This window comes from Pteropus medius, unplaced genomic scaffold, assembly GCF_902729225.1.
Source record: "Pteropus medius unplaced genomic scaffold, Ma_sr-lr_union100, whole genome shotgun sequence".
Taxonomy (NCBI): Eukaryota; Metazoa; Chordata; class Mammalia; order Chiroptera; family Pteropodidae; genus Pteropus; species Pteropus medius.
In genome coordinates, this window is record NW_024349519.1 from 20,012,121 (window position 1) to 20,040,073 (window position 27,953).

The 27,953-nt window shown below is 34.7% G+C and overlaps 1 protein-coding gene across 4 annotated transcripts in view; it reads left to right on the forward strand.

Moving 5' to 3' along the window:
* LMO3 (LIM domain only 3) overlaps nucleotides 1–27,953 on the forward strand; it is a 54,897-nt gene that overhangs the window by 1,032 nt on the left and 25,912 nt on the right. Inside the window, exons 1-3 of one of the 4 annotated variants that reach the window (XM_039882582.1) lie at nucleotides 263–296; nucleotides 907–973; nucleotides 6,055–6,268. In XM_039882582.1, the coding sequence (XP_039738516.1) occupies nucleotides 6,063–6,268 (206 nt within the window). In that variant the 5' untranslated portion in view covers nucleotides 263–296; nucleotides 907–973; nucleotides 6,055–6,062. The other 3 variants (XM_039882581.1, XM_039882580.1, XM_039882579.1) reach the window with 3 other exon arrangements.

Sequence of the window (27,953 nt, forward strand, 5' to 3'; positions counted from 1 at the left end):
CATTTCTGAAAGGGGAGGGTTGTGTGCTTTTCCAGTGTATTCTGGTAGCAGTTTGATTCCCTTGCTTTTATTTTAATTTCCATAATTGGCAGCTTCAGAAATGGCTTTGGCAGACAGTTTGCTTTAAATGCGGCCACCTATTCCAAAATGCTCGGGTTATTTTAGGAACTCTACTCTTTTTCTCCGGAGCTCTTTCTCAGGACTTCTTTTGGACGAGTCCAGGAGGTATGGTCCTTCCTGAGTAGACAGACTCCAGCAGAGGTCACTTTTTGTACGCGGGGTCGTCCCCGGCGTTTGTGAGTAGCATATGCATGTGGTTGTGCTGACTGCACTCGCAGGCTTGTAAATTTTCACCTTGGGAAATTAGCAACAAAGCCGGATCTGTCTCGCGGCTGCTTTGCACTTTCCGAGGGCGGCTGTACTTGACTGAGCTGCAGAACAGGCACACGAGAGCGAGCGCGAGGGAGCCAGCGAGAGAGGGAGGGAGAGAAGGAAAGGAGAGAAGAGGGGAGGGGTGGGGGCGAGAGGTAAATAGTCTTAAATCGGAAGGGAGCTGCTTCTCTGTGGTCTTGACAAGCGCTGCCTGGGCTCCGCCGGCTCAGTAATAACTGAGTGACCTTTTCTTTGGCTGTATTATGTCTGGCTGGGAAGGGATTGCGTTTTGCAGCTGAGAGCCGGGGCTTCCTTCAGCTCGGCTCCTCGCGTGCTGCTGGGTAAGTTGTCTTGAGCCAGGACGGAGAGAGAGACAGCCTCGGACTGCAGTTGCCTAAAAGGAGGACACCTGTGGCTCAGATGCGGTCAACACCATTACTTGGCGGATCCTTGAGGACCTCATTATTTTAAACTTAAAAAATAGAAATCCCCCCCCCTTTTTTCAAACAATGCTTCTTTTTGACCTTTCCCAAGGAGAAGAGCTACAAAGCAGCCACTGTGCTTTCTGAACGGCCTCCCCCTGTATCGCTTAATTGAGAAGGTAAGTGCAGCAACTGTGTACACACGCGTCGGCTTATTTGTGGTGTGTGTGTCTGCGGGTGCGCGCGTGCGTGTGCGGATGTGGGTATTTTTTTCTTCCCCAAGCCTCCTAATGAGGCATAAACTGGAGCTGCAGCCCAGCTCCGCACTGCAACTTTCGCTCGGGCTGCAGCTCTGCTGAGACGGTTTTGTTTAAATCATGTGAGGCTTCATTATTTTTATGATGAGACATGAAATAGATGCAGGCGGAAGATGTGGATGGAAGGAGGGAGAGCGGCTGCGGCGCGGAACGTCTCAAGTACGACTCGAGTGGATAATAGTCAAAGTTCACGATGAACTGCAGCATTTCCACACCCCTGACTTCCGGGGACAGAGGGGCAGAGAGAGTTTGGAATTAGGACATGTTCACTCAGGCCAAGCCCATAGGAAGGGAATTCGGTCCTAGGTTGGTTACAGACCCCCCTTCTCCTTACTTACTGGAATTCTTGATCCCCTCCACCCCAAGAGTTGAAATTACAATCTTTTGGTTCTTGTTGACACTTCTGCTTCTCCCCACTCTGCCATAACAAAAATGTGGTTCCTACGAGAAGGAAAAGTGACTATTTGGGGAGAAGGGGCTGGTTGGGGAGAAGTGACCAGAAAAGAGAGGTTCCGTGGAGCAGGGTGCCTATGTCCTAATAGGTTGAGATTCGAACTGATGCAGTGCATTTTTACAGGGGCTACCCACATAGCCGTTATGAAATACAACTCAGATTTATGATCTTTTTCATATTGAACATGATATGCTATGCTAACCCTGCATGTGACAGTTTAATCAAATCCATTTGTTACCACGAAGCTAAAAGGGGCCGCTGGGATTTTAGGATTACGGGCAGAGTTAGGGAAGCATGTGGCTTTGTCATTCGCCATCATTTTGCACACTGCCACACTGCGAGGGGCTCTGTGTGTGCGCCCTGTCTCGTCTGGTCGCCCTCATCCCTTCCCCCACCCCCCGCCGCCACTCCGACCCGCTCCTAAAGTGGCTTCACAATAGTCAGTCCTCCGCTGTGTGGGCTGCGCACCAGGTCCACACTTGAGCTTATTCAAGGAGACTCCCTTCTACGTCTACCTCTGGGCTTGGTGCTCAATGCGAAGCCGCTGCAACTCAGGCACGCCTAAGTCAACTCATGCAGAAAAAGGAGAAAAGTTTTGGTAAGGTTACAATCTATCATAGATGCACTTTGCCGGCGCTCGGCACTCTTGGCTCCTCAAAAGCCTCCCTGCTCTTCCGCTGCTTTTGTGTCTTTCTAAAAGATCCAAAATATTATTGCCGTAACTGCTTTGAAAGACTGCTGCTTAAACCAATTAATCTTGCTAGGTGCAACAAATACTGCTACATTCTTTGCAAATCATCGCTGTGTGGCTGCAAAGACACAACCACAAAAGGCTGGAGCATAACTCCGCAAGGGATTCTTTGTTAGAGTGTATGTATGTTTCTTATTTTTTTTTTATTTTGCATGTGAGCTGCATCAAAATTGAACTCAGTCTTGCAAATCTCTTGTTGGCCTTTGCCAAGCACTAGCACTTTGCTGCCATGGTAACTGTAATTAAACTGATAAGAGTGGAAAAATGTCAGTATCTCTGAGCCTTGCAGCTGCATTGGAGAAAAAGGGAATCAAATTGGTTCCCAGCTCCATTGCTCAAAAAGGAGGGGTGGTGGGAGTGGGGAGGTGGGAGTTGAAGGGGCAGAACAGAGTTAAGCAGCTCCAGCGCCTGAGATCTGGGGACATCTATTTGCATTGTTGTCCCTTAGGGGGCTTCAGCCTGTAGGGATGCTCTGGGCCAGTGAACAGAGAGAAACAAGCTTTTAGGCCCAATCCAGTTCTCCAATCAGGGCTGGGGGCTGGGAGAGGATGAAGATGGGCAGGAAGAGAGAAAATCTTTTGTTTGGTACCTCTTGGCAATCGAATGGCTGTGTTGGCCAAATTCTTTTAATCTGTGTCACTGCTCCCAGCTGCAGAACCTGCATTCCCATTTTAGCATCTTCCTGAGGCACCTCATCTCTGCCAAGCCCCTTTATGTATTCCCTCTTCCAATTCCTTTTCCCAAATTGTTCTCAGTGAATCTTCCGATGGGGACAAAATGTTTTCCATTCATTGTGTAGTTAGTCCAAAAATATAAAAGACTGTGTCTAAGTGCTGCAAATCTTTTATTATGATTATTTTTTTAAACCCCTGTGTGTTGTGGAGTTGTGGTTACTTTGTTGTGTTAACTACTGAAGCTGAGACTGCGCGGATGAATGGCACAGAACAAGGGAACATAATGGAGGCAATCAACCGTTAGGCCGCCTCACAATGCAATCCAGGCAATTAAAAGCTCACCAGAGTTTAAATGAAATGGTTCTACTTATTTCTGCACACCACACTGCACAGGCTATTATTTATGTCTTTTTTTTAATTATGATTTCCCTTAAACTGTCAAATAACTCAGAATGGCAGGGTCTCAGAGGCAATAAGAATTTCCCTCAGAACAATTTACATGCCAATCTAAAACTAGTTATGAGTCCTGATGTGCTATGAGCAACTTGTGAAATGTTTCTCAGCTCCAAACACATAACTCTACCCAGACGTGTACTTCTGGGTAGTGAGGGGAGGCTGTTTTATGCCTTTTAGGTTCATGGCAAAGTGGTGACTACAAAATAGTTCTTTTTAGAAAGCTGGTAAAGTTGCAGAGTATTGAAAAGATTTCTTTTGCAAGAGAAATGTGATGGTTTTGTCTAAAAAAACAATACCAGGATGGAGTGTGTAAAATATCAAACTCCTTTTATGCCCAAGGCCAAACAGAATGTAAGAGTTTCAAATATTAATTGGCCTCTGAGTGCTAAATTAAAATGTCAACACAACAAAAACATTTTGTGAAGACAAGCAGGGTAGTGTCGCTTGTGCCAAATGTTGGTATACACAACATAGGGAAATATATGTAGCTTAGCTACCACTAAGAAGGATTTTTACAAAAAAATTTTAGCTTTGTGATATAAAAAAAATAATAGCCTTATAAATTGGATAATTAGAATAGCCACTCTTAAAATCTCTCTAGATATTTTCAATAATGAAATCCAGAATGTCATTTAGTAAATCAAAACTTCCCCCCTCCCCCAGGTATATGGTTAAGAGGCACTAGGGTATGATCTGTGCTATAATTAATGGGATTCATCCCTTGTGGAACCTTGCTAGAAGACAGTAACTAGTTCTGATCAAAGAAACTTCATTTGTTAGAAGTTCTAGAGAGTGAGATTTAGCAGAGCTATCAAGGGTTATGATTAATCTACACTAGACCCTTAGCTCCTTCAAAGAAAAGGAACAGAAAGCAGGCTACAGGAATACCACCTGCTCTTCTGTACAAACCCAGCTGCTAGTTTGCAGCTCCGTAGACCACGGCTATGCATATCATACAGAAAGAACAGCTACCCTGTTTTCTTCTGTGTTATTCCCTATTCCATTACTCTACCAAGTTATTTTCTAATGGAAGCTCAACTTCATAACAATATTCTTGCAATTCATGTATTATTTGTAGCTAGAAAAGTTTTCAGCTGTGAGGATATGTTGCCTTCATGTCTCTTATTAGGGTGGTTATAAAAGAAAATGATTGCGAAGGTAGTAGAGATGAAGCCTCCTTCATAAGACATTAAAGGAACTGATATAGGTTTAACTATTTTGGAGTAGAAAAATATTCAGAAAATACTCAGATTATGACATTTCTTTCCTTGAAACTGTTTCGAATGCATGTATATTTGATGTTTTGTATCCTTCCATGTCCAAGTTTAAAAACTTTAGGCCGAGGAAGTATGATACAGCAGTGTAATCTCTGGACTGTAAGAAAGCCACCAAGTCTAATGTTTAACTGTTGTTCAGCTTTGAGCAAGTTCCTCAATGTCTCTCAGGCCCCTGTGGATCATAATTTGTAAAATGAACGATTTGGAATTTATGATATCTGTGGTATTTTATAGTGCTTTAAATGTGTTAGTTGATAAATGTGAAGCTCTGAATAGTTGGTCCAGCTTTTTTTTTAAAGGAAAGCAGAAAAAATTCAAAGGTGAATCTTCTTTCATTGAAAAAAAATTCGGTCAAGTTGTAAAACCCATTGAACCCAGCTAGACTCTTTATTTATGATGGAAATATATCTCCAAAATATAGAAATGTCTTTATATATAGTATAGCATTATATAATATATGTATATAATACATTTATCTTTATATGTGTAATTTTATGTATATTTAGACTTTGCCTTCTATTGCTTTTTCTTCTATAAAATAAATAAGTGCATGTTTATGGTAATAAATTACATAATCACATATTTTAGTTTTATTAGAAAAACACGTAGAACTATACTGTTAGGTAATCTGCCATTAACAGGGCACTGAATGATGCTTATAAGTATATTTTTTTTATTTTAATATGATGAATATTTTGAAATGTCAAGGGCACAAAATTTTTTGGATGCAAATAAGTAATATAGCATTGGTGAGCTTTTGGGGTGACTCTACTGTGTACTTAACTGTAAACATTTCTACTGCTAAGTAAGGATAGTATAATCCCATGAGAGTACACTCTCTTTCCATCAGCAAACACATATTAAGTGAAATTTTTAATCAATTAAAACCCCTCAATTTTGACTCCTATAGAGTGTGCATGGACTAGTTTGTTAAATAACTTTCTTTTAAGATTGTTAGCCATTTACTCGCATTTTATTCCTGAAGGAACCACTCTGTGTAGAGAATGGGGACACTACAAAATTATTTAATGTGTTTTAACTTCGTGTAAATGAGGTAATCTTATTTATGTACAACACGAATTAATTACTTTTGCCACTTTATATGTTTGACTTTACAAATTCTCTAACAAGGACTTTATATAGTTTGAGCCTTCCTGTTTCCAAAATTTAGTTTGATTTTAGTATGGCCCTAAAAAAGAAAGTCTAATATTCTTTGAAAAAATGCAAAGTTAAATATTTAACTTGTTTGAGATCTTTTGACATCTTCTGATTCTTTCTTGTAAGTCCCAGCTCTCTCTCTCTCTCTTTTTTTTTTTCCTATCTTCCTTTAGGTATACAAATGCTCTCAGTCCAGCCAGACACCAAGCCGAAAGGTTGTGCTGGCTGCAACCGAAAGATCAAGGACCGGTATCTTCTAAAGGCACTGGACAAATACTGGCATGAAGACTGCCTGAAGTGTGCCTGCTGTGACTGTCGTTTGGGAGAGGTGGGCTCCACCCTGTACACTAAAGCTAATCTTATCCTTTGTCGCAGAGACTATCTGAGGTAGGAATTATCCTTGCACACCAGTGATGACTGGATTCCTTTTAAAATACTTTTGTAAGTGTATTTTTTGTTTATTTGTTTCATTTCCTTACTACCAGCCTATATTCCTGAAAGATGTTGACCTGTCAGCCTTCAAATTGTTGCCAGGTGCCTATTATGCAAATTATTGCTTAAGCAACAGTCAACAGCACACAATATCTAAAGTGTTTCGATTTGGCTCGCTTGTATGCCCATATTAGGGACAGGTTATTCCACTGCCTGTATTGAAACTGCCAGTTCATGTCAAGTATATATTTTGTAGAAATCATCATACAAATTTTTTATTAGACCACAGGTGACAAGGTAGACTGAGCATAACATAAAATTATTCAGCTATCTTTCTGTTTCAAATTTGTCAGAGAAATTCTGTTTGTAATTCTTAAATGGCATTTATTAGTATTTTATTGTACAGTTTTGAAAACTTTCCCCAAGTGTAGAATTAGTCTTTCCTCCATGGCATTCCAACTCGTCATCACAAAGACATCACTTAGCATTAACAGTCTCACACTTGCCAGTAGCTTTATGGAAATTAACAAAGGAAAGATCACCATCATTTTGGGGAAAAGATAGATACTCATACTCCGAACCGTAGACATCTGAACAGTTTCAGTACAATACAGATGTTCTTGCTTTTGAAGCCATGAAGTCAATTTAGCTTTGTTTCTCAGTATTCAGTACTTAACACATGAACTTCTATTTAAGAAAAATTATTTTTCTTTCCAGGGAACTTTGTGACTTGATTCAGCTGCAAATTACTTTTATTAATAAAGTAGGATCAATCAAATTAAAGAAATGATATATGGCATCATTTGAGTTTTCATATTTGATACAATTAATCATTTTTCTAGTCTGACATTAAGCGATTTATTTAAAATTTTTTTCTCTTATGGCACAAAATTTATCAATCAGCCGTAACTCCTTAACTGTCTTGGCCATTTGGGGAGGTCCTTTCTAGGAAATTTGGTCCTTCTTAGTATATAACTCAGTTATTTTCAGTCCATTTTAATCTTGATATATAAAAACATACCGTTTGATTAATGATAGTTACAAGACGGTGAATTCAGTACTGTTTTTCAGATTCTACTCTTTCCCCATCTTAGGACTGCCTCATCTGCCAGCCTTCTGACTAATTATGACCACTTGTTACTACTTCTCAGTGATCTGAGGGCACAAAATACATGCAAGTTGCCAACAATGGGAAGTGAATCTCTATAGCCAGGATTTTCCTCATTGCGGTGGCAAAACTAATCAGAATTAACTTATTGCGTGAATTCTTTTAGAACTGCAGTCTTTGAACTTTTCTCTTTGAAATAAAAATTTCTCCTCTGCTCATTGTGAATTAGAGCCTCATTTCCACATAAAGCATTTGTATTTGCTTGTAGTGATTTAACAGTGCTTGCTAATTTTGCTTCATCTTTACCAATCAACAGTCATGGATTTTTGACTTTTTTTTTTTAACTTTTACATTTGTTTACAACTACAGTATCTCAAGTGGATTTATGTAAGAATGCCAAAACAATAAGTTTATATAGTCTTGGCAAGGTTGAGGTATCCTAATAAGTAATAAAGATAGATTTGAGTGAAATTTAATGAAAAGCTCTTGAAAGATCTGGATTTTTAAAATCAAAAATGTAGATTTGCCACTGAAATACATCGGTCCTGAGTAAAGCTGTTTTGCAATTGTCTATATAGTATTGAGCAGAGAAAGTAACCTTAAACTTGTTTTATTTTATTCTTCTTTATAGTAATAAAAATACAATGTTCAACTGCCATTTGCTATCTCAAATAAATGTTTTGTTGAAGGGAATTTTCAAAATAGTTTCATATCAGAAATCAGAAATTCTATCTATCTCTAAAGAGTCTATATATTGCTTTTTGTCTGGTAAATTACTGATAGGTTCAAACTTTTAATGCTTGTTAACTTTTTAAAAAATTTTCCTATCTTTTAAAATAAAACCCTTGTCCTGATTGCCAATATATTCATTTCTCCAAGTACAATTTCCTCCTAAATCGGTCATTACCACATTAATGGCCAGTTGTTATGTTAACAGCCTAAAGGTTGTTAACATTTCAAACTAAGTTAACAGCAAGCTTATTCCTTATTTAAACTGAAGGTTTGTTGTATATAACGTGACTTCTTTGGCAACTAGTAATTCATCAACACTTGGAAATTGCAGAAGTGAAATGTGGAATTGGTATGTGTATAAAATACTGTGTTATGTGTTACAGATTATGCCACAGATGTGGTATTTATGTTTATGAGGAAAGTGTGTATCTCAATGAAATTGTGTGGATGTTCAAAGGCATATGTCTCTGATTGGGAAATTAAAGTAGTCTGATTCTGTATGTCAAATAGACTAATACGATCAGACAAATTTTATTTATAAATTAACTTCTTTGAATTGTATAGTCATTCAAAATGTTTATTGAATGCCTGCTGTTTGAAAGGCATAATTTTAGATAATGGATGAAATAATTAATAGAAAAATGGAGGTTTACCTTAAATTGTTACTATCCAACTGTTTATTAATTACATAAATCTGCAATATGATCAGTGAACAAATAGTATTCTATGGCTATTTTTCCAAACTTTGAAAATAATTTTTCTCATTTCTCTACTGTTTGTGTTTGGCACAGCCAGTGCTTAACCATTTAAATCCTATTAAAATGTGGTTTAGTTTGGTTTTTGGTCTTCGGATAATATATAATTTCTTTGAGGCACCAAACAAGCCATAAATAATTCATCTAAGTAAGAATATGGAAAATGACAAAAAAAGTAGTTTACCTGGATTAATAAATTGCTGGCTTTGGTATTATCCTGGGCTAGATAATTTTTTTGTATCTGAAGAAGAGTAACATATTTTTGCCAATTGTATTAACTTCCTGATAACTTGTCCTTCCAAAAGAGAAAACAAAAAGACACTTCTAATACTAAACAATGAGTTGAAGTTTTTACGCTTTATTTTGTGTTACTTGGAGCAGTGGTAGTACTGGCATGTTTTTACAAGTTCTTTAAATGATGAATCCAAAAATTTAAATCATAAGATATTTTCTTAAGAGTTATCAAAACTATTATTGTGGCATTTTTTATTTCTCTCAGATTTCTTTTTTTCCTTTGTGGTACAATTAGCTATATTTAAGAAAAAGAAAACACTTTACAGTTTATGTGGTTAGTTTTAAATCTTAACAGTTCATTTTTCATAACAAGGCTGGTAAAATGTTCTTTATTTTTCTGTAGAATATCAAATGCACAGATCTAATGTGAGGAATTTGCCAGTTTGTAGGCTTGTTCACCTTCAGAAACAGAAAGATTGACTTTTAAAAACTTTCTCTATTAACTGCCTTCTGACCTAAACTATTAAGTCAATTGGCCCATCAATATTTATATACCAAGACCTAGAAATGTATCTGTTAAAAATGTATCCAACACATTTATAACTTTATGTTTTTAAAAGTTGAGCCTTTGATCAATTAGACATGGAAGCATCTAGAGCTTAAAATTAAGTCTGTCTAAAGTAGATTAACAATTATTGTGTTCAAATAGCAAAGTTTTACTAGTGATATTTACAGGACTCTAACTACTGCTAGACTATCATCCTTATTTCAGTTTGGAAATATGAATAAAGCAGTTATAGTAAGAGTTTTAGAATTAAGATTTTGTGGCATGTGTTAAGAAGTAAAACCAGGAGAAATAAAATATTTTTCAAATTGGAGGCAGTAAAGGATATCAGAATTTATCACTCAAGCTTTTGGGCAGTTTTTGCTTGTGTGTGTGTGTGTTTTGTTGTTGTTAAGCCTGAAGCTTATTACTTGTGGCATATTTTAAGCATTAAGTCAATATAGGCTATATCTTTCATCTCTATGAATGGTGTCTCGCCAGAGAATGTATTCAAAGCTGTTTGCCGTGATATGTGCCATGGAAGCTACTTACAGATTTATATAAGCTGAAAATATTTTATATAAATTTTAATGCAATTTGCTATTTTTATATGTGAGGATGATTTGTTTAAAATGAAACTACTGGGAAAGAGTGATGCTTCATGCTCCATCAGAGTTGCCAATTAACAAAAAGGATTTGAAGTTGCTATGCTTACTACAAATTTTACATACTTTTAATATAATAATATAATAACTTTAAAATAGAAAGTTAAAATTAAATGCTACATAAAACATGACTCTAGCTATAACTTTATTTCACACTGATCAATCTGGTGCCTCTAGATTTTTATGTAAGGTTAAATTTTTATTAGTACATAATTAAGGCTTTGAAAGTAAACATAAATATGTTAATATTATTTTATCTGACAATTCAGTGCACAAATTCTTTTTTAATGTTGAATAAAATGTTTATTGTTTTTTTCCTTCATCATCATCTTTTTAACATTAGGCAGTTCATAATATCTTCCCCAGAAAGCAGTAAATTATTTTTACTTGAAAAATTACTTTTGTTTTAAATTCTGAAAATGTAAGCTATTACATGGAATGTAACTCCTCCCAAATAAGTTTTTTTCTTCTCTACAAGCTTCATTTAAGCTTTCTTAACACTTTATTATAGTCATAACTTTTACCATATTTAAATGTCTAAGCTAATCTTAGTATTATAAAATATTTTGACATCTGAGTGTATTAGACTCCATGGTCTGTTAAAAAATAGTTATATTCTTGCAAATTATCTTACTTTATTTATAGCCTTGTAAAAAGTTGTAATTTACGTTCATTTTTCTGCTTCTCATAGTAAAGCATTATTAAATTTTATTTAAAATATTTTAGACTATATACCGGTCATAGACAAGTACGTATCAGGAGTGATAATTTTGTTTTGTACAAAACTTTGGAACAGTGTCCCTTACTTTGGAAAAAATTGGTGGTTTCACACCAGACTTCCTCAGTGACAACCTCTTTGCAATAATTTCTTCAAAATATTTTCTCTACATGGAGAATTTCTTATTTGTAAATTTATCAACAATATCTTTCTGTCCTTAATTCTGTGATGCATCTGTTTTCAGTGAATAAGTATTTAATATAATTATTTTAGTTTTGTGGATTTTTGCTTTGGTTCGTTTAGCAGATTTGAGATATTTTCTTTGAAAATAACACACACCCCAAGCCAAAAATATTAAAAATACAAAAATACTTTATACTATTTCTATATCTTTACCATATTTTATCTTTTTTAAAGCATGGAATACTTAAGTCAGGATAGTTTTTACACATAAGATGGATAAGTTAGACATACCTGACTTAGCAGAAAAAATATTCTGTTTCTACAAGTATATTTAGGATTAAATGCATCTGGAAGAACTACATTTGAGAATTGCTAAAATTGCTTATTTTGCACTTTATAAATACATAGAACTCTGGAAAAGAATCTCTATTTTTGGTTGCTCTTAGAGTATATCAAAGTAAGCCAGAACTTCATTTATAAACTCACCATTAACTTCCATTAAGTGACTAATAATAAATTTTAATGCTGTGTTTTGACTGCATAAACGTAATTTATTAAGGAATCTCATTTTTAAGATATGCTAAAAAGTAGTGATTCTGTAAATGGTTTTGATGAATATAGGCATTGTAGAAATGCATTATGTGCTTCAGTTTTCTGCCTCACATAAAAATTATACAGCCTAAAAGAATTGCACCAACCTAAACGGCCATTGTATTTTCCTTCATTACACGGTGAGACATTGAGATCTTATTTTGGCACTTGGTTTGAAAACATTTTCCAGTTCCTATGGGAATGTCTTATATTATTCAAAATTATATCCTATAACCTCATTCTATCTTCCAAAGAAAATTTACCTAACGTTTCCTCAAACTTTTATCAGTAAACAAAATAAATGCAGAATAAGATCTTGAAAATGAGGAAAGTAACAATAAAAATAGCAATGTTCTGTTCAACTGACCAGATGTATTTTTTTTTAGACATCATTTGCATTAGCCGTGTTTCTTTTAAAAGGCATTTTCCTTTTGTTTTCATTTTTTAAATTAGTTTTTGTAAGTAATTATTTCTAGTGATATGTGGAATTTCTCCTATTAAGCATTTAAAGTGATGTAGGTGTAGATATGCATGCTGTACATGCAGGTATTAGAATCTAAATAACCTTAGAATAAACATTAACTTTTGTCATAATTGACTTTCACCAGATCACCATGGTTTCACCAGGCTCTGAAACTTGTAAAATTTAGATATTGATGCCAGCTAATTTTTTAGTATTGGGAACTGACTTATTCTTACAGGGTATTCACCATTCAAAGAGGAAAGACAAGTGTTATAATAACGATAGAATGCCAAATTTATTCTGTTGTGATTTTTATCACCCAATTCTGTCTTTCTCAGCTCTATGGAGTTTGATACTGTCTGTTCTATTTCTGTTCCTACCATCGCAACATACTTGTTTTGATGATTAACCATACATTTCTCTCTTCAAAGTATTTATAAGAAATGTATTTTGAAATGGAAGTGTACATTGTGAAGCAAGAAATGCGGCAGTTAGATTTTCATTTCTTATTCTAAAGCAATTTCTTTTGCTTAGTAAGCTTTTTTGCCCCTTATGATCGATATTAATGGATAACTTTTCTCTAAAGAAATTAAAGTCTAAGCTTACTTTTTTATTATGTCCATCAAATGTATTTACTATATTAACAAACTACTCACGTCAGTCACCTGTGCATTCACCTATGCCATTTTTGCTTTCTGCTCTATATTATCAAAACTTCCTAATAGACCTTTTTCCTTCTCAATGATATTTTTTATTGTTAGATAAAGATTCTAAATGTTTTGTTGAATTCTTTTCCTCCTAGTGTTAATTGTTTATAATGCAAAAAAAAAAAATTCTCTACCTGTGGGTTTTTACAGTTTTTTTTTTTTTAAATCACACTTGAGAAATAATCATCTTAGAATAGTCAGATCCCTGATTTGAAGTTGGAAAATTAACATTAAACTGCATATATTAAGTTAGACTCTAACCAGCATGTGTTGTTATGATTCAATTTAATATTAAAAACTCTCCAACCGGGCTACTGGGAAAATAAAAGACTCTTAAGAATTCAAAGATTATTTGCAGAATATACCAAATCCATATTTAAGTGAAACTGTTATTATTAATATAGTAATGCATCATTTACGTTAAACCTATTCTGTTAATAAAAACACTATCAGTTTTAGTAAACATAAATATTAAATATGACAAGGACTAGTAAGGGGGCAGGGAACTTCATAAAATGTGCTAATGCTAACATTCAGTAGTAATCTAAATAACACAGAGAAAAAATAAATGCCCATCTCATTTATGCCGTGCAATCCCAACAGGCAACTTGAAGGGGAAAATAGCAAATTTTCAACTTTGCTAGCTTATTCTTATTTTCTAAAACTTTTAGAACAATACTCTGTTTCTCTTATAGCAGTTCTAACAGAGATGCAATGATTTTTGAAATTATTTTATTCTTGTTTTCAAAATATTTCAAAATCTCTTACATAATGTCCTTTGATAGATTACTCACATTTCACCAAAAATAGTAGAGTCAAGACTTATATTTTAAAATATCTCATAGCATTGGATGTGACAATTAATTTGTGTTTATCAATTGATCAATAAAAATATATTCTGATGAACAGCTACATATTAGACTGGGTAAGGTGAGTGATTTAGTACTTATTCTTCAGCCTGGGTGGATGGGGTGGCAATGGGAGAGACAAATGGAAAAAGCAATCATAATTTCTAATACTAAATATGAGTATTAGTTTCAACGGGCAGGTTTATTTGTATTTTACAAACGAGATGTTCAGTTATACTGTGAACATAACTTTAAAGCCTGCAAGTATTTCATGTGAATATTTGTGGAGGGATTATTTGTGCTTTGGAAGATACAAAGAAATTAAAAGCTATTGAATTGCCTTAAAATTTACAAACTACTATTTTCTGTAGCCATTGACTAGGAAAAAAAAAATGAGAAATGTTCTGAGCTACGAGTCCCTTCTTTCCATAGCATGTCCTTGATGAGCGAGTAGTATTGGTGTTTATATTTATGGTCACATGTTTTGCTGTCTGTCTAACAGTTTAAAAATGAGACCATTTAGTCACTTAACAAATATTTGAGTGCCAATACTTCATTCCTATAAATAAAAAATATAGAATATATTTCCGATTGATTTTATATAATATATAAATATAAAGTTATTAATATTTTACCATTTGGAGAACAAGGTAGTCAGTGTGGAAAAGTTGGGAAGAATGTAAAGACAAGTTATTTTTTATATTTTCTACAACTGATGGAGTCATCATTGTTTTTAAGTAACTAAGTAAAATATATAAAGAGTTTTAGTCTAATTATGTCCCATGGAGCCAATATAGAGAACGAGGAAAGGTACAATCAAAAAAGAATTTGAAAAATTTTGAGAAGGGAGTTTATACATAATAAGCAAATTATAGTTATAAATTATATTATACATTATTATTTGTAAATTATAAATTATATATCTTGTAAATTATATATTATAAAAATAAGTAAAAATTGGGCTCTGTAAAAGTCCTTTGTAAGCCAGCAGTCATAAAAACTGAGCTTCAAGCTTCATAGTTATATTTCGGATATAGAATAAGATAGCATTCATTAGCTCTAACTTTCACACTGTTTGCATTGTTTCATCTCTTATCACAGATATGGGTACGGTTTCAACAGCAATACAGTTGATGCATCTTGCAAAACACTTAGCATTCCTGGTCCCCATTTTCCCATTCAACAAATATTATTATTCTATATGTTCTACTGTACAAAGCCCTGGATACAGCACTGAAAAAAAAATAAGACACAGTAATACTTTGCCCCTTGGAGAGTTTATACTCTAGTTAAGGGAAACAGATAATCAACAAAATAACTATTGAGTACATTAGGATGATTAACACTACAGGAAAAATAGAGCAGTGTAAGAGGTTTGCAGAATTAGTATTTATGCATGTGTGTGTTTGCACGTGTGTGTGTGTGAGAGAGAGAAGGGGGGAAGGAGAAAGAAGGATTTGAACAACTGAATAAAGTACACAGGGACAGCCTTGTTGAGATGGTGACTTGAGTAAAGACCTGAAAAAAGTGAAGGACCTAGCCTTGAGAATGTATAGGGAAGACATCATTCTGGATACAGGAAACAGCCAGGACAAAGGCCTGGGGATGGGAGCTTTTCTAATGTGTTTGAGGAGCATCAAGGATGTTAGTGTGGTTAGAGTGAGAGCAAAAGAAAGGCTTAGAGGCAACCACCATGTGGTCCTGTGTTATACCCTGTTGTTAAAACTTAGCACGCACCTATACTTTTCTAAACATCCTCTAAGGAAGTGGTAGTACAATTGGCCCTTTACATTTTCAATCTACAGGTAGGAATCCATAGATGTGGAGAGCTGGTTGTATGTATTGTTCTATGCCATTTTATATATGGGACTTGAACAAATGCAGATTTTGTTTCCTGCTGTGGTCCTGGAACCATTCACCTGCAGATTTGAGGAACGCGGTGACGTCTATTTAGTTAGGCTGTTATGAACTGAATTTTTTGGGATTATAGAACTCATCTGCTAAATTAAATGGGATTAGTTTTCATTTATTATTTACTGGTAGATTTTTTATTTTTTTGGATGTCTTTTTATTTGGACTCAGTGATGACCCTATGTGATTAAGTAACAGCTGTGAGACATGAATCTCAAATAGATCTCAGGATTTGGTCATTTGGCTATGTTGCCAATTCATGGGTAATAGTGTAGTTGTATGTTTATGTTTGGGTTGGCATATCTACATACATCTACCAAAATGGTTAATGGACTATTTATACATTATAATATTTCAATGTGAGATACAAAGGAATGCCCCAATTGATGAACTAGGGCTGCCAAAACAAACTGTGTAAGGGTAACAGCTTGGCCAAAGATGTCCTTAAACTCTGTCCTGGTCACAATGTAATTGATATTTTTTGAATAGGTCATAAAAATTGCAAAGATGTGGATTTTGCAAAGCCTGCCAATTTCTACTCTTGAAGTGGAAACATCGGTTATTCTAGGTCTGAAGGGTGAATTTTTTCATTATTTTTAAAGTCAAGTTTCACTTAATTAAATTACTTTCTAGTAAAAAATATTTAAAATAACATATTTGCTCTAATTATCAAAAATGCTTCTGAATCTAGCATTTAGAGAAAATACATCAAAGACATTGTTATTTAAAAACAATTTATTTAATCACATTCTTGATGAGATGAGACAAAACAGTCTTCTGTTTATACTTAATGTTTCTCACCCCTACCCTAATCCTAGCTCACTAATTTTAGTTTCACATCAGGAAGAGCTAAATCTTCAAAACTTAAAGATTAATATGCATTCGAAACTAAAAGATTAATATACATTCCTATTTTTAAGAATGGGGTTTGTATGTAAAAATTGTCTTTACTTTTAAAAATTAAATAAGTTAAATAAGCTTCAAAAGTAAATCAAGTACTTGGGCCTGTATTCATATTTATAAAATGGTCTGGGATGTGTCATAGGTATTGGTGGAGAAGCTGGGCAAATGTGCCTTGAATCTGAGAATGCAGCACAGTGTGAATGGGTGAGCTTTCAAAATAGTGGCCATCTAGGTACTTCTTGCCCAAAGTGATTGAAAGCATACTTTTTAGAAAGCTGGGGGGAGGTGGTGGCCAAATAGCTTTATAGGTCTTAATTCCTGTTGACCCCCTGCACATCTTTGTGCTCTCTTCTATTATACTATGGAGCAGTCCTCCTATACTCTGGCAGATAGGCAGCTGTTGTAATGGCCATCTTGTCCTGGTTGACTGGAACACCTACATTTCTGATCACTTGGCGATTCTCACCTTTCCAAGTAGATCGATTTGAGCTTGATTTTAAGGAAAAGTCACTTGATCTTGAGCTGATCATTTGCTTGGTGTTTAAATAATCTTGTTAATGGTAAAATTGTTAAACTAACCATTATCTTTGGAAGAGAGATCACATGCTTATTTGACTAAAAGTGTTAAATGCTTTATCTCCTGAGTTCACTCTGGATTTCTCTAGTGATGTAAAAAAAAGTTTTATATTTAGAGGAGATTAAAATGTTTTTCATATATTTTTGATTTTCCTTTGAGGATTTTTCTGCTGAGTAGTAAACAGAGACTTTCATTTTTACCACAACTCAGGTTTTTACTGTGATTCTAAAGTCACAAGCTTAGCCTACATACATACAGTGTATTTTAAATCATTGACACATACAGTGTATTTTAAATCATTTTGCTGTGTGTTTCTCATTATTTTACCACATGAGTGTTGCCCTACCCCCTCCAAGTATCATTAATGGCAAATTAGTCATGTATTACTAATAGGATGCATTTATCTGCTGGTTTTTACCTTCTCCAAATATCATTTTAAATAAAGAAAAAACTCAGAGCAGTTTTTGCTAATTCCTTAAACATCTTCCAAATGAGGTGAGGTTAGACTTAATCCCTAGGTTTTAGATTTGAAGTCTGCCCAATTCTGCTACATCCGGCTGTATGTTCCTAGACACGTTACACAACTTCTCTAAGTCTCAGTTTACTTGTGTGTAAATAGGAATATCACTGAGTTATTTACGATAAGAGAGTTTGAAATTAAACAGAAGATGAAAGAAAGATTAAGTTGAGGTTTAAGAATGATAAATAATCAAGAATATGAAAAAATAACTAAAATGAGGTATTTTACCAACTTTTCATCTACCAAAAAAAAAGATAGATGAAGAAACGCCTAAATACCATGTGTACCTGAAGCCATATCGGAAAAAAATAATTTAATGGTAAAAATTATTGGAATCTGGAATGGGTTGTTAAATTAAGATTATAGTATAGTTTGCATAAATTAAGATTAATTTGAATCTCGGGGAATTATTAACATGGGATTTCCTTTGTAACTGATATGGTAGTTTTCTGAAATATATGCCCATGCTCTCCACATTTTAGCATGTGAAAATTGTATGGCCTTGTAAAGCATTATGTTTAATATCCCATAGGGTAGAATTATATATAAAATTTCAGTGTGCTCAAGGTTTCCTTTATAGTCTTGATTTCTGTATGTTTTTCCTCAGGCGGCAAGGACAATTGAATGCCAATATCTTTTAACTCATATCCTTTGACACAGTATTCTCTAAATAGTTTGATTAAATACCTCTATTCCTAAAGAAATGTAAGTGTGCACCTTCAACATAAATATATATTTATCATAAGTACTTCATTGTACATTTTTAAAATTAGGAAACAATGTTAAAGGATGTTAGAAAATAAATAGAAATAGAAATGCTAATAATTGTTTAAGTATCCCTGGGATCTGTGCACCCCCAATATGGAGAGTACTATTATTTCTTAATAGTTTTTTAAGCTTAATTGAAAGTTATTTGGTAGTGATATTCGTGAATAAAAGGGGAGAAAGACCAATACTTTGGAAAAGAGTTGTATCAGAGAGATGTGATAGTTGTTTGAAAGAAAAGGACTTTCTAAACATGAACTAATATGCCTTCCTCTGTCCATTTAATATTAAATCAAGGTTTTCTTTCATGAGAAATATGGCAATGTGTGCGGACTCTTTTCTAATGCTATACTAGCTAAACTATAGCCACTGGCAATATTAATATGATGCAGGTTTTCCTTCTCCCCCACAACCTCCTATTCAGGACACAGTGAGATTTTAGACAGATAAATGCTAAGAGAACCCTATGTACCAAAGGCAGTGTTTACTGCATGTAATACATATCATTGTTTGTCTCCTGTAGTGAAAAATACTTGTGTCGTGCTGTTAAAATGCACTCCTGACAGACCAGTGCTTGCTATTATAGGGTCCATTGCTTAAAAAAATGATACACTGACAGAAATACAATTTAAGAAAATTTAACACCAAGGGTAGTCAACCATGTAGGCTACTATTAAGGGGCCAAAACTCAAGGCCAGGGGTTTATTTAAAAAAGAGGCACAGTTTATTTGCCAGTAGTAGGCAAAGTTAAAAGAAAAAAAAAAGTCGAACTTGAATTCCTTGCTCTCTAGTCTGTAGAAAATTAATGAAAGTAACAGTTCAATAAGATTTTATTGCAGAAATGTTTAAGTGAAACATTTTAAGAATGCTTCAGAATTTTTAAACAGTTACTTACCATTTAGAAAGCTGTAACACTGCAGTGCGTAACAAATTGTTAGCATTGGATCCTAGGCACACCCAGTGATTTTCTTAAAATGTGTAGTCAGTGCTGGTTAATTGGAATCACTTTGGTCATTTTATTTTTGTGCGTGTAGCTTATAAATATATTTGAGATTGACAGGTCAGCAGCACCCACAAGTACTATAATTTAAAATGTAAGCTATTGTCCAAGTACCCTATGGGCATAGTTTGGTAGTTAAATGCATTGGATTTATAACAAAGCCTTTTGAGAAGGAAAATAACCAAATATGAACTGTGATGAGATATGTTAGATTTCAGAAGAGTACAGAATGTTCTAATGAATAAACTGCTACTGAATGATGATAAAGCATATGTTTTTAAGCTATCACATGGCTCTGTTATTAGGAGAGAAAATTTCATGAATTTAGATGAGATGTATTATCTAATTTTACCATTTTAAAAACAAATCTGCCATCTAGTAATATCTGCCAACTGTGTATGGATTACATGTTCCTTTGGGAGAAAGGTTACAAAAGTAATACAATAAATAATCTGAGCTTCAAGGAGCTTAACTCGAGTATCAGAGAAATAGAAAAAAAAGCACCGTCTACTGCTATGAAGAATCTAAAGATGTGTATCTTACATTTTCTACCCTGATGGTATAGCCTTATTGCCACACCCTAGGATGGGCCTTGGGAGGCAATTGATCCTGCCAAGAAAAGATATCCAAAGACGGAAAGCATTATCTTTGCAGATGTCCCCCTGAATGCAGTTGGCCTGAATCTGACAATATTATACAGCAGATTTTTTTCTATGAACATGGAAGGTAATACGTACTGTGAAATTTGTCCAGGGCCTCTGTGACTCAGCTGTGTGTTGGAGCAGACTCAGGAATGTTTTCTGAGGAAGACCAGTCCTCAGCTCTCCTTGACACAGCCATGTGGTGACTTTCCATTCATGCATGTTTTAGTTAAATTTCTAAATTTTATATGTGGACTTTATCATACTATTGTACCACTTCAGCCTGTGATTTTACCAGAGATTACAGCTTCGAATACTGTTTTTCAATGCTTTTTTAAAAGTTATCTAAAGGAAATAGTATTTATGGTGGATTACCTGAAAAACTGGATATTAAGCTACTTCTTCTGATAGTTTTAAGTTTATCCTTTGGATCATTCCAGAGAGTTTCGCACTTGACCTTGATTCCTATTGTTTCGGCCCTTCACAATTTTTCACAGAATTGTACATCACGGTTTTACCATAAGCTTGTGTTGAAGCATATTTTAATTAGTAAATTCCATGTCTTGGGGACACTGTTGTGGACTTTGTTTATTGTATCATACACAATATCCTACAGACTCACTGTTGAAATTTCCTCCAGATCTTAGAATAGGAAAAGTTTCTGGAATTCTAAATAATTAAATGGTGTTTTTCTTGGCCCTTTGAATCATATATTTGTTTATATATTTTTTCTTTGTCTCCTAGGAAGCTAAAATTCAGATTTATTTTCTTTTTCTCACAATAGCATGATATGCTAATATATTCTCCAAATTTTTGTATTCTCTTAACCATATTTTTTCTTTATTATGGTATCTGAAGCTATTAATCTGAGGATGATTTTTGCATTCATTGAAATGAAATAGTTTAAATAATTGGAATTGAGTGAACAATAATGGAGAAAAAAATAGAGATAGGAGCACAGGGCCTAATGCATGAGAAATGCTGATAACTGAATGAAATTTGAGAAAAAGTGGATGTGACAAAATTAATTCTCTAGTCTAGAGATTATATATAAAATATAGGTAGATTTAAACAATATTTGTAACAGTATTTGAGCTTAGTGTATTCAGGATGAAGACTGTAACAAATATAACCTTTTGTGTTCTTTAATTTTCATCTTTATTGTCGTGTTATTTAGCATAAAGTTAATCCATTATTTTAATGTAAACATATGTATGCAATTCTTTATTTCATGAACTAGTAATCAATAATTTGTTTTTTGCAGTAATACTTTGACGTAAATAAAATAGGCTGATAATTATCTCACTAAAGTCTAAGACAGCAATTAACAGACTCAAATTCCTCCAAGTTCAAGGGTCCAGGCAGGGGAAATAATGTAGTGAACTGGGGCTTGCGTGTCCCATTCAAAAGGAGCAGCTAAAACTATTTCAGTAGACTCAGGAAGCATGAGTCTACATTGCTGATTTCTCTAGATGAACTAGATTTTTAGTTTTTGTATCTTTAAGTAGAATCTCTTGGATTAAAGACATCAGCAACTAATTCTAATGTCGTACATAAACCACTAGAATGTAAACCTTTAATCAGAACTCTAGAATTCTAATTTCAAATATCTGACCAGGCTCTTCAGTCTATACAATTGGCTGAAGTGTTTGAAAATGTGTCTTAGCATCTTGAATTCTCGAAGAGGGGAGTCTCTTTCATCCCACGTAGACTAGTTATATATCTGCTTTAAAAATCTACTGGAAAATTTTGAAATCATTGGAATGAAATAGTTTAAATAATTGGAATGAGTGAACTACCATGAAGAGAACTCCCATGGAGAACTCACCACTCTGTAAGGTGGGAGGCAGCCCCTCCTGAGATAAGAGCTCTTTTGCCTGGTCTTGAATCTCATGGCCATTACAATTTCCCTGGGATTAAACAAGATATTCTTTGGGAACTTCGCTGTGCTAAAGTAAAGACATTTCAGGCCATCCACTTCTAAACAGGTCTTTCAACTCTATAATTATTCATCACTGAATGAAAGGCAAATCCACTACCACCACCCCTTAACCCACTAGTGTTAATTCTAATCCTCTCTCATTTCCATTCCTTTCCTCATTCTCTGTATATCTTTACTGTTACCTTGACTTAACACTTTTTCACTGAGTCATCTGGAAAACTCATGTCACTGTCAATAATCTTTCATATATCCTCAATCTTTTGGCAAGATGCTTTTTTCATTAAAACATTGTTTTAACTGAATTTATGACATTGCTTTAACGAGAACCTGTTTCTTCTTTAAAGGAGTGGTTTCCCTTTCAGCTGTTAACAGTGGCATGACACTACCTTACTCTGATAAATCCCACATTCTAGGAAGCCAAAGGAGAAACTGGCATTCTCTTAGATACACACAACCATCTCCACTCACTAATAAAAATGCATCCTCCAATAAAAGTCATACAGTCTAGTTACACAACCTTATACCCATTCTCACTCCTGTCATTTCTCTCACCACAATTCTAGGAGATTTTAAAGGCATATAGCTAACCCATTCGAAACCTAGCCCTATCTTGTTGAACCTGCTTAACTCTACTGAACATCAGCCCTCCCGTCCCAGGATCACATAAAGCTTGTTGTCCTTAAAGAAAATACTTCATCTCAGGAATCTTAAACTCCATGATATCAACCTGTCTCACTTATAATACAACTGCTCTTTTATTTCAGATATTCAGCCTTCAGTTATGTCTTTTTCTCCTAGTTTGGTCAGATCTATCAGGCTGCTATCCTTCCCTGACCAGCAGGCACTCAGCTGTTGCTCATTTGAGCCCCGCTTTCATCCTCTTATACCATGTCTTTCCCTCTATCTCAGTGCTCACCAAGGCTCTAGTGTGGCAAATTGGCATTGGTATATCACTGCATTTTCCCCCTACTCCTATGATATGGTTGAGTATTGCTGGAAATAAGCAAATAAAATATTGATTGATACTCTCACAAATAACTCGTTTCTCCTCTCATCCGGCTTCAAGGGCTGAACTGGTTATTTGTACTTGGCCACCATTATTGCTCATGACCTTCGACAGCTCTACTGAATATTTACAGTTCTCCTTGAGGCCCTTTCTTTGGATAGTTGTCCTGTCTCTTCATTCTCAGCAGATGCCTTTGCTGCCTCCATCAAAATTGAAGCCATCAGACTTGATTAAATCAGCCTCTTACCACTATTTACATTTCACCTACTTTTCCATTTATCTTTAACTTCTTTTATCTTGTCTTTGTGGTCGAGGTATTCCTGTTCTTTTAAGGCTAAGGCTAAATCTATGTCCTTGGCTATATTTCCTCCAATATCCTGTGGGTGTTTTTTTTGTTTTTTTTTTTGAGGGATCTCCTTTTTCTTTGGTATTTTAATATCTCCTTCTCTATAAACTCTTGACCCTCAACATATGAATATACATGAAACTTTCTCGTTCGGAAAAAAAATCTTTATCCCTGAAATATATGCTCTTTTTCTGCCAACTCCTTTACTGCCCAAATTTTTAGAAGCATAACCTACCCTTTTCATCCATACTTCCTCAGCCTCATTTGCTTCTCGTCCACTTGTGATCTGGCATCTATCTCCATCTATTCTATTAAAATTTCTTTCCCTGATATCTAATTGCTAAAACCAATGGATGTTTTCTAAGGGATTATCTTATAGTTTCTTTTCTCTTTTAATAGTGTCAATCACTTCTTCCTAAAAGCTTCCTACTATTTTGGAAGTTATGACTCTACATAGTTCAGATTCTTTTCTGGGAGTCTCATTCCATCAGACACTTAAAAGAGTGAAGGATAGTACCTTAGGGACACTGATCTTATTGAGGTATATACTTTTTACTAGGAGATATTATCTGTCTTCATAGTTTTAATTTCTGCTCATATCGTGATGACTCTTAAATCTCTACCTGCAGTGCTTTACTGTCCTCCAAGCTTAAGCCATGTATATCTAGCATTTTTTTTAGCATCTGCAATTGAATGTTTCACAGGAAACTCAAGCTCAAAATATCTAAAACTCGGCTTATATAAAATTAATATGTCTAGTACAGTACCTTAACCTGATAAAGACAATATAAAAACATATAGAGACTAATTTTATTTATGAATACAGATGTAACAACTTGAAAGCTTTTAGCAACTGGTCTATCAATGTATAAAATTGATAATACACCAGGAACAGGTAGATTATTTCTAGAATGCAAGAAATGAACACCAGGACATGTTTCGGCCTTTGTTACATTATCAAACCAAAGGAGGGAATACCGTGGCGATAGCCATATGTGCCAAAAGAGCAAGTTATACAATTCAGCAGCCAGTACAAACTTCCAGGTAAGGAGAAGTAAGGGGAAGCAAGTTAAATATGATTAAGAAAGTTTGCTGAAACTTAGCAAATATATAAAAGTTAAATACTGAGAGGGTCATTTTCATTAAAACCAGGAAAAAAAAAACAGGAATATTCACTGTCACTCTTTCTTTCCTTTTTGCTTAGACAGTTATATCATTTATAAAGTGATCCCCCCGATTACTATCGCACCCATCTGGCACTACACACAGCCATTACAATAATATTGACTATATTCCCTATGTTGTACTTTACAACTCTGTGGCTGTTTACTGTCACTTTTATTTGATGTTGTTTTAAAGGTTCTAGCTAATGTAACAGAATAAGAAAATAATCAGTATAAATATTAAAAAGGAAATTATTTTCTTTGCAGATAATTGGGAAAACTCGAGAATTAATAAGAAAATTTGGCAGAGTAGCTAGCTAAAAGACAAGGTAAATAGAATTTGTAGTTTTACTCTATGCCAAAAAAAATGACTCTATGAATGGAGAAGAAATTCATTAAGAATAGTGATAAATGCATAGGCATTAGAGTCCAGCATTCCTATGAAGAAATCTTTTTAAAGGAAAACTACTAAAAAAGATTACCCTCTATTTTTCTGTTTACATATACTAGATAAATATAAAACAGTTTCAACTGGACTGAGGATAGTGCTGTTATAACAGCAATGAAATTATGTGGGTTGATTTTAACATTGTGAAATAAAGTCACCAGAAGTGAGACTCAGGTGATGACAAATACCTCTCAAGGATCTACTCTCTTCCAGATACTGTTCCAGAGACTGGGGCTATAATAGTGAAAAATACAGACAAAAATCTTTCCCCTTAGTACTATTTTTGAGATATTTTCCATGAGCTGGGAACTTTGCTAATTAATTGTTTCACAGATGTAAACTTATTTCCCTTTGGGAATATTTATTATACCCATTTTAGGGATGAAGACACTGAGGCACAGGATGATTAAGTTATTTAGACAAAGATTCCCAAGGTGCAAATGGTCAAGGAAGGGTTCAAATCCAGACAGCATTCCTCCAGAACCCATTCTTTGCCTGTGCTTTATTATGTAGTGACCACAGTCATAGTGTGCCTTAATGCTGCCAGTCAGAAGCAAGGGAACTGTTCACTTAAACATTTGTGTTACTTTTCAAAGCTACTGGTGTAACACTGCTAAATTGTCAGTCAATTAAATGTATACCTGGCAGGGTATGAAATACTTACCAGGAAACCTGTTTCTCATCAGTGGCATCAGATACATTTGATCTTAATTCTGTTCTGAGGCTTCTCCATTGTTTTTCTGGTAAATATATATATATATATATATATTTTTTAATGAGTAAAGAAATTTGGATAACTTTTTTTTTGGTTTCTTAAACCTATTGGAAAACAGCCAAATCATTTTGTAATGGTTTCTCTAAATACTTAATAATGTGTTATGCAAGGGGATTATATGTGTATGTGTGTATAAATTATATATGTATATAATGTAATGCTAGAAAAGACATTTTGTTCCCTTTTTTAAAAAATCCCTATGGAAGTTTGTGACCTTTGTAATCAATGCCTTTTTTAAAAAACTAGGCTCTAGAGAGTATTTGGGTTGGAAAAGGTCACCTTTTTGCAGTGATATATTCTGTCAAGAGTGTGTATAAATGTAATATACTAGACCTTAACAGTGCAATATATTTCATTGGAATAAAGGACTTCTTTTTTGCTTTTTACTTCAAATGAGACTTTATTAAGTATAGAACTATGAATGATTTCTTCTTAAATATACTTTCTGTGAATTAATATGATATTTGTAGTGCTTTGAATTCAGACCTGAGCCTGGGCAGGTTGAGATGGATCTATACCAAAAAGAACACAACTTCCTTCCCCCGCCCAACTCCCTTTCTACTCTACTCCTCCCCTCTTCCCCCAACCCATTTAATATTGAAGAGATGAGAAGCTATTTTGAATTTATGTTATTCAAGTGAGCCAAGTAAAAATGATATTTCTCAAACTCGAGTAGTTTCCTTTAGAAGGAAAAAAATAATTCTCTTAGAACCCCCCAAATATTCAATTCGATTTGAGAAAATTGCAGTACTATCACTTTAGGTAGTTACTTAATGTTTTCTAAGTTTAATTAAACTACAAGAGTTCATAGGAAAGTGCAGTCTCTTGGAAGACTTCTGGGAGGAGATGGGATGGATTGGCATGAAACATGAAAAGATAACACAGTTCAGATGAAAGCAGCTGCCTACCCAAGCACTAGAATCCATTTTAAATTTAACAATGAGGCAAGTGGGCTGGTCAAATTAAGCATAGAATTGCCAGACAAAATGCAGGATCCCCAGTTAAACTTAAATTTCAGATAAGTGACAGGTAATGTTTTAAGTATAAGTATGCTCCATGCAATATTTGTGCATCCTAAATCTGGCAACCTTAATTAGGTAGCTCATTTAGAAGAGAGAACTCTGGTCCTGTAGAATTGGTTCAGAGAGCCATCCTGGGCAGGACGAATATTATTATTTGGGTAAGATGGAGCCATTGGAGGTCATTGAACAGATTATTGAAATGAGGGAATTAACTACAAGAAAAAAATCCTCTTCCAGATTGTGCAGACTGGTTTGTTATAAGGAGAGAATGTACTTTTGTTCTTATGCCTACTTGTCTCTTTCCAGCACTAGACTGCAAACCTTTCGAGGGTAAAGAAGTGTTTTATTTGTTTTACTCTATTGAGCATCTATTAGAATACCTGACAGGTAGTAGGAGTTCAATAAATATTGACTGGAGAGCAGAAGGAGGGTGTGGGGTAGAATGGAATATTTAGCAATGCTTAAATAATTGCAATAAAGTGGCAACATATATAATAAAAATAAGAAAGAATAATCAGATGGTTGGGGAAAACGTGATTTTTAATAACTGAACTTCATGAAGAATTGCAGTAAGAGATGGTCCTGGAAGCTGGAAAGGAGATTTAGAAGATGCATCTTGAGACTCAGAAGGAGGTGTGCTTTCTCACAACATTAGCCTGCATGTTGGTGCACTTTTGGAGCTGACTGCCTAAGGTTAGATATAGAATTTTATGACCTATGTTTTTTGTTACTCTTTAGAGTAATGGCGTAATGATGGTAAAGAAATTTTACCAGATATGGGTAGAGATGATACCAGTTAACAAGTTTTCTGTAGTTGCTAGTAGCAGTTCTGATGTGTTGACACCTAAACCATCTGGAATATGATAAAGGACAGACCTAATCTGAGCTGAGTTTGAGCAAAGAGTTGATGATGTTGCCTAACATGGTCATGATGTAGCTTTACTCAATGCAGCTTTGGCCTTATTGCATTATTTCTATAAGATATAGTTCGGGAAAGGACATGAGGAGGGTGGTCTGATCATGTCTGTTTTGACTTCCACTTACAGGTATAATATCCATTATATACTGATTTT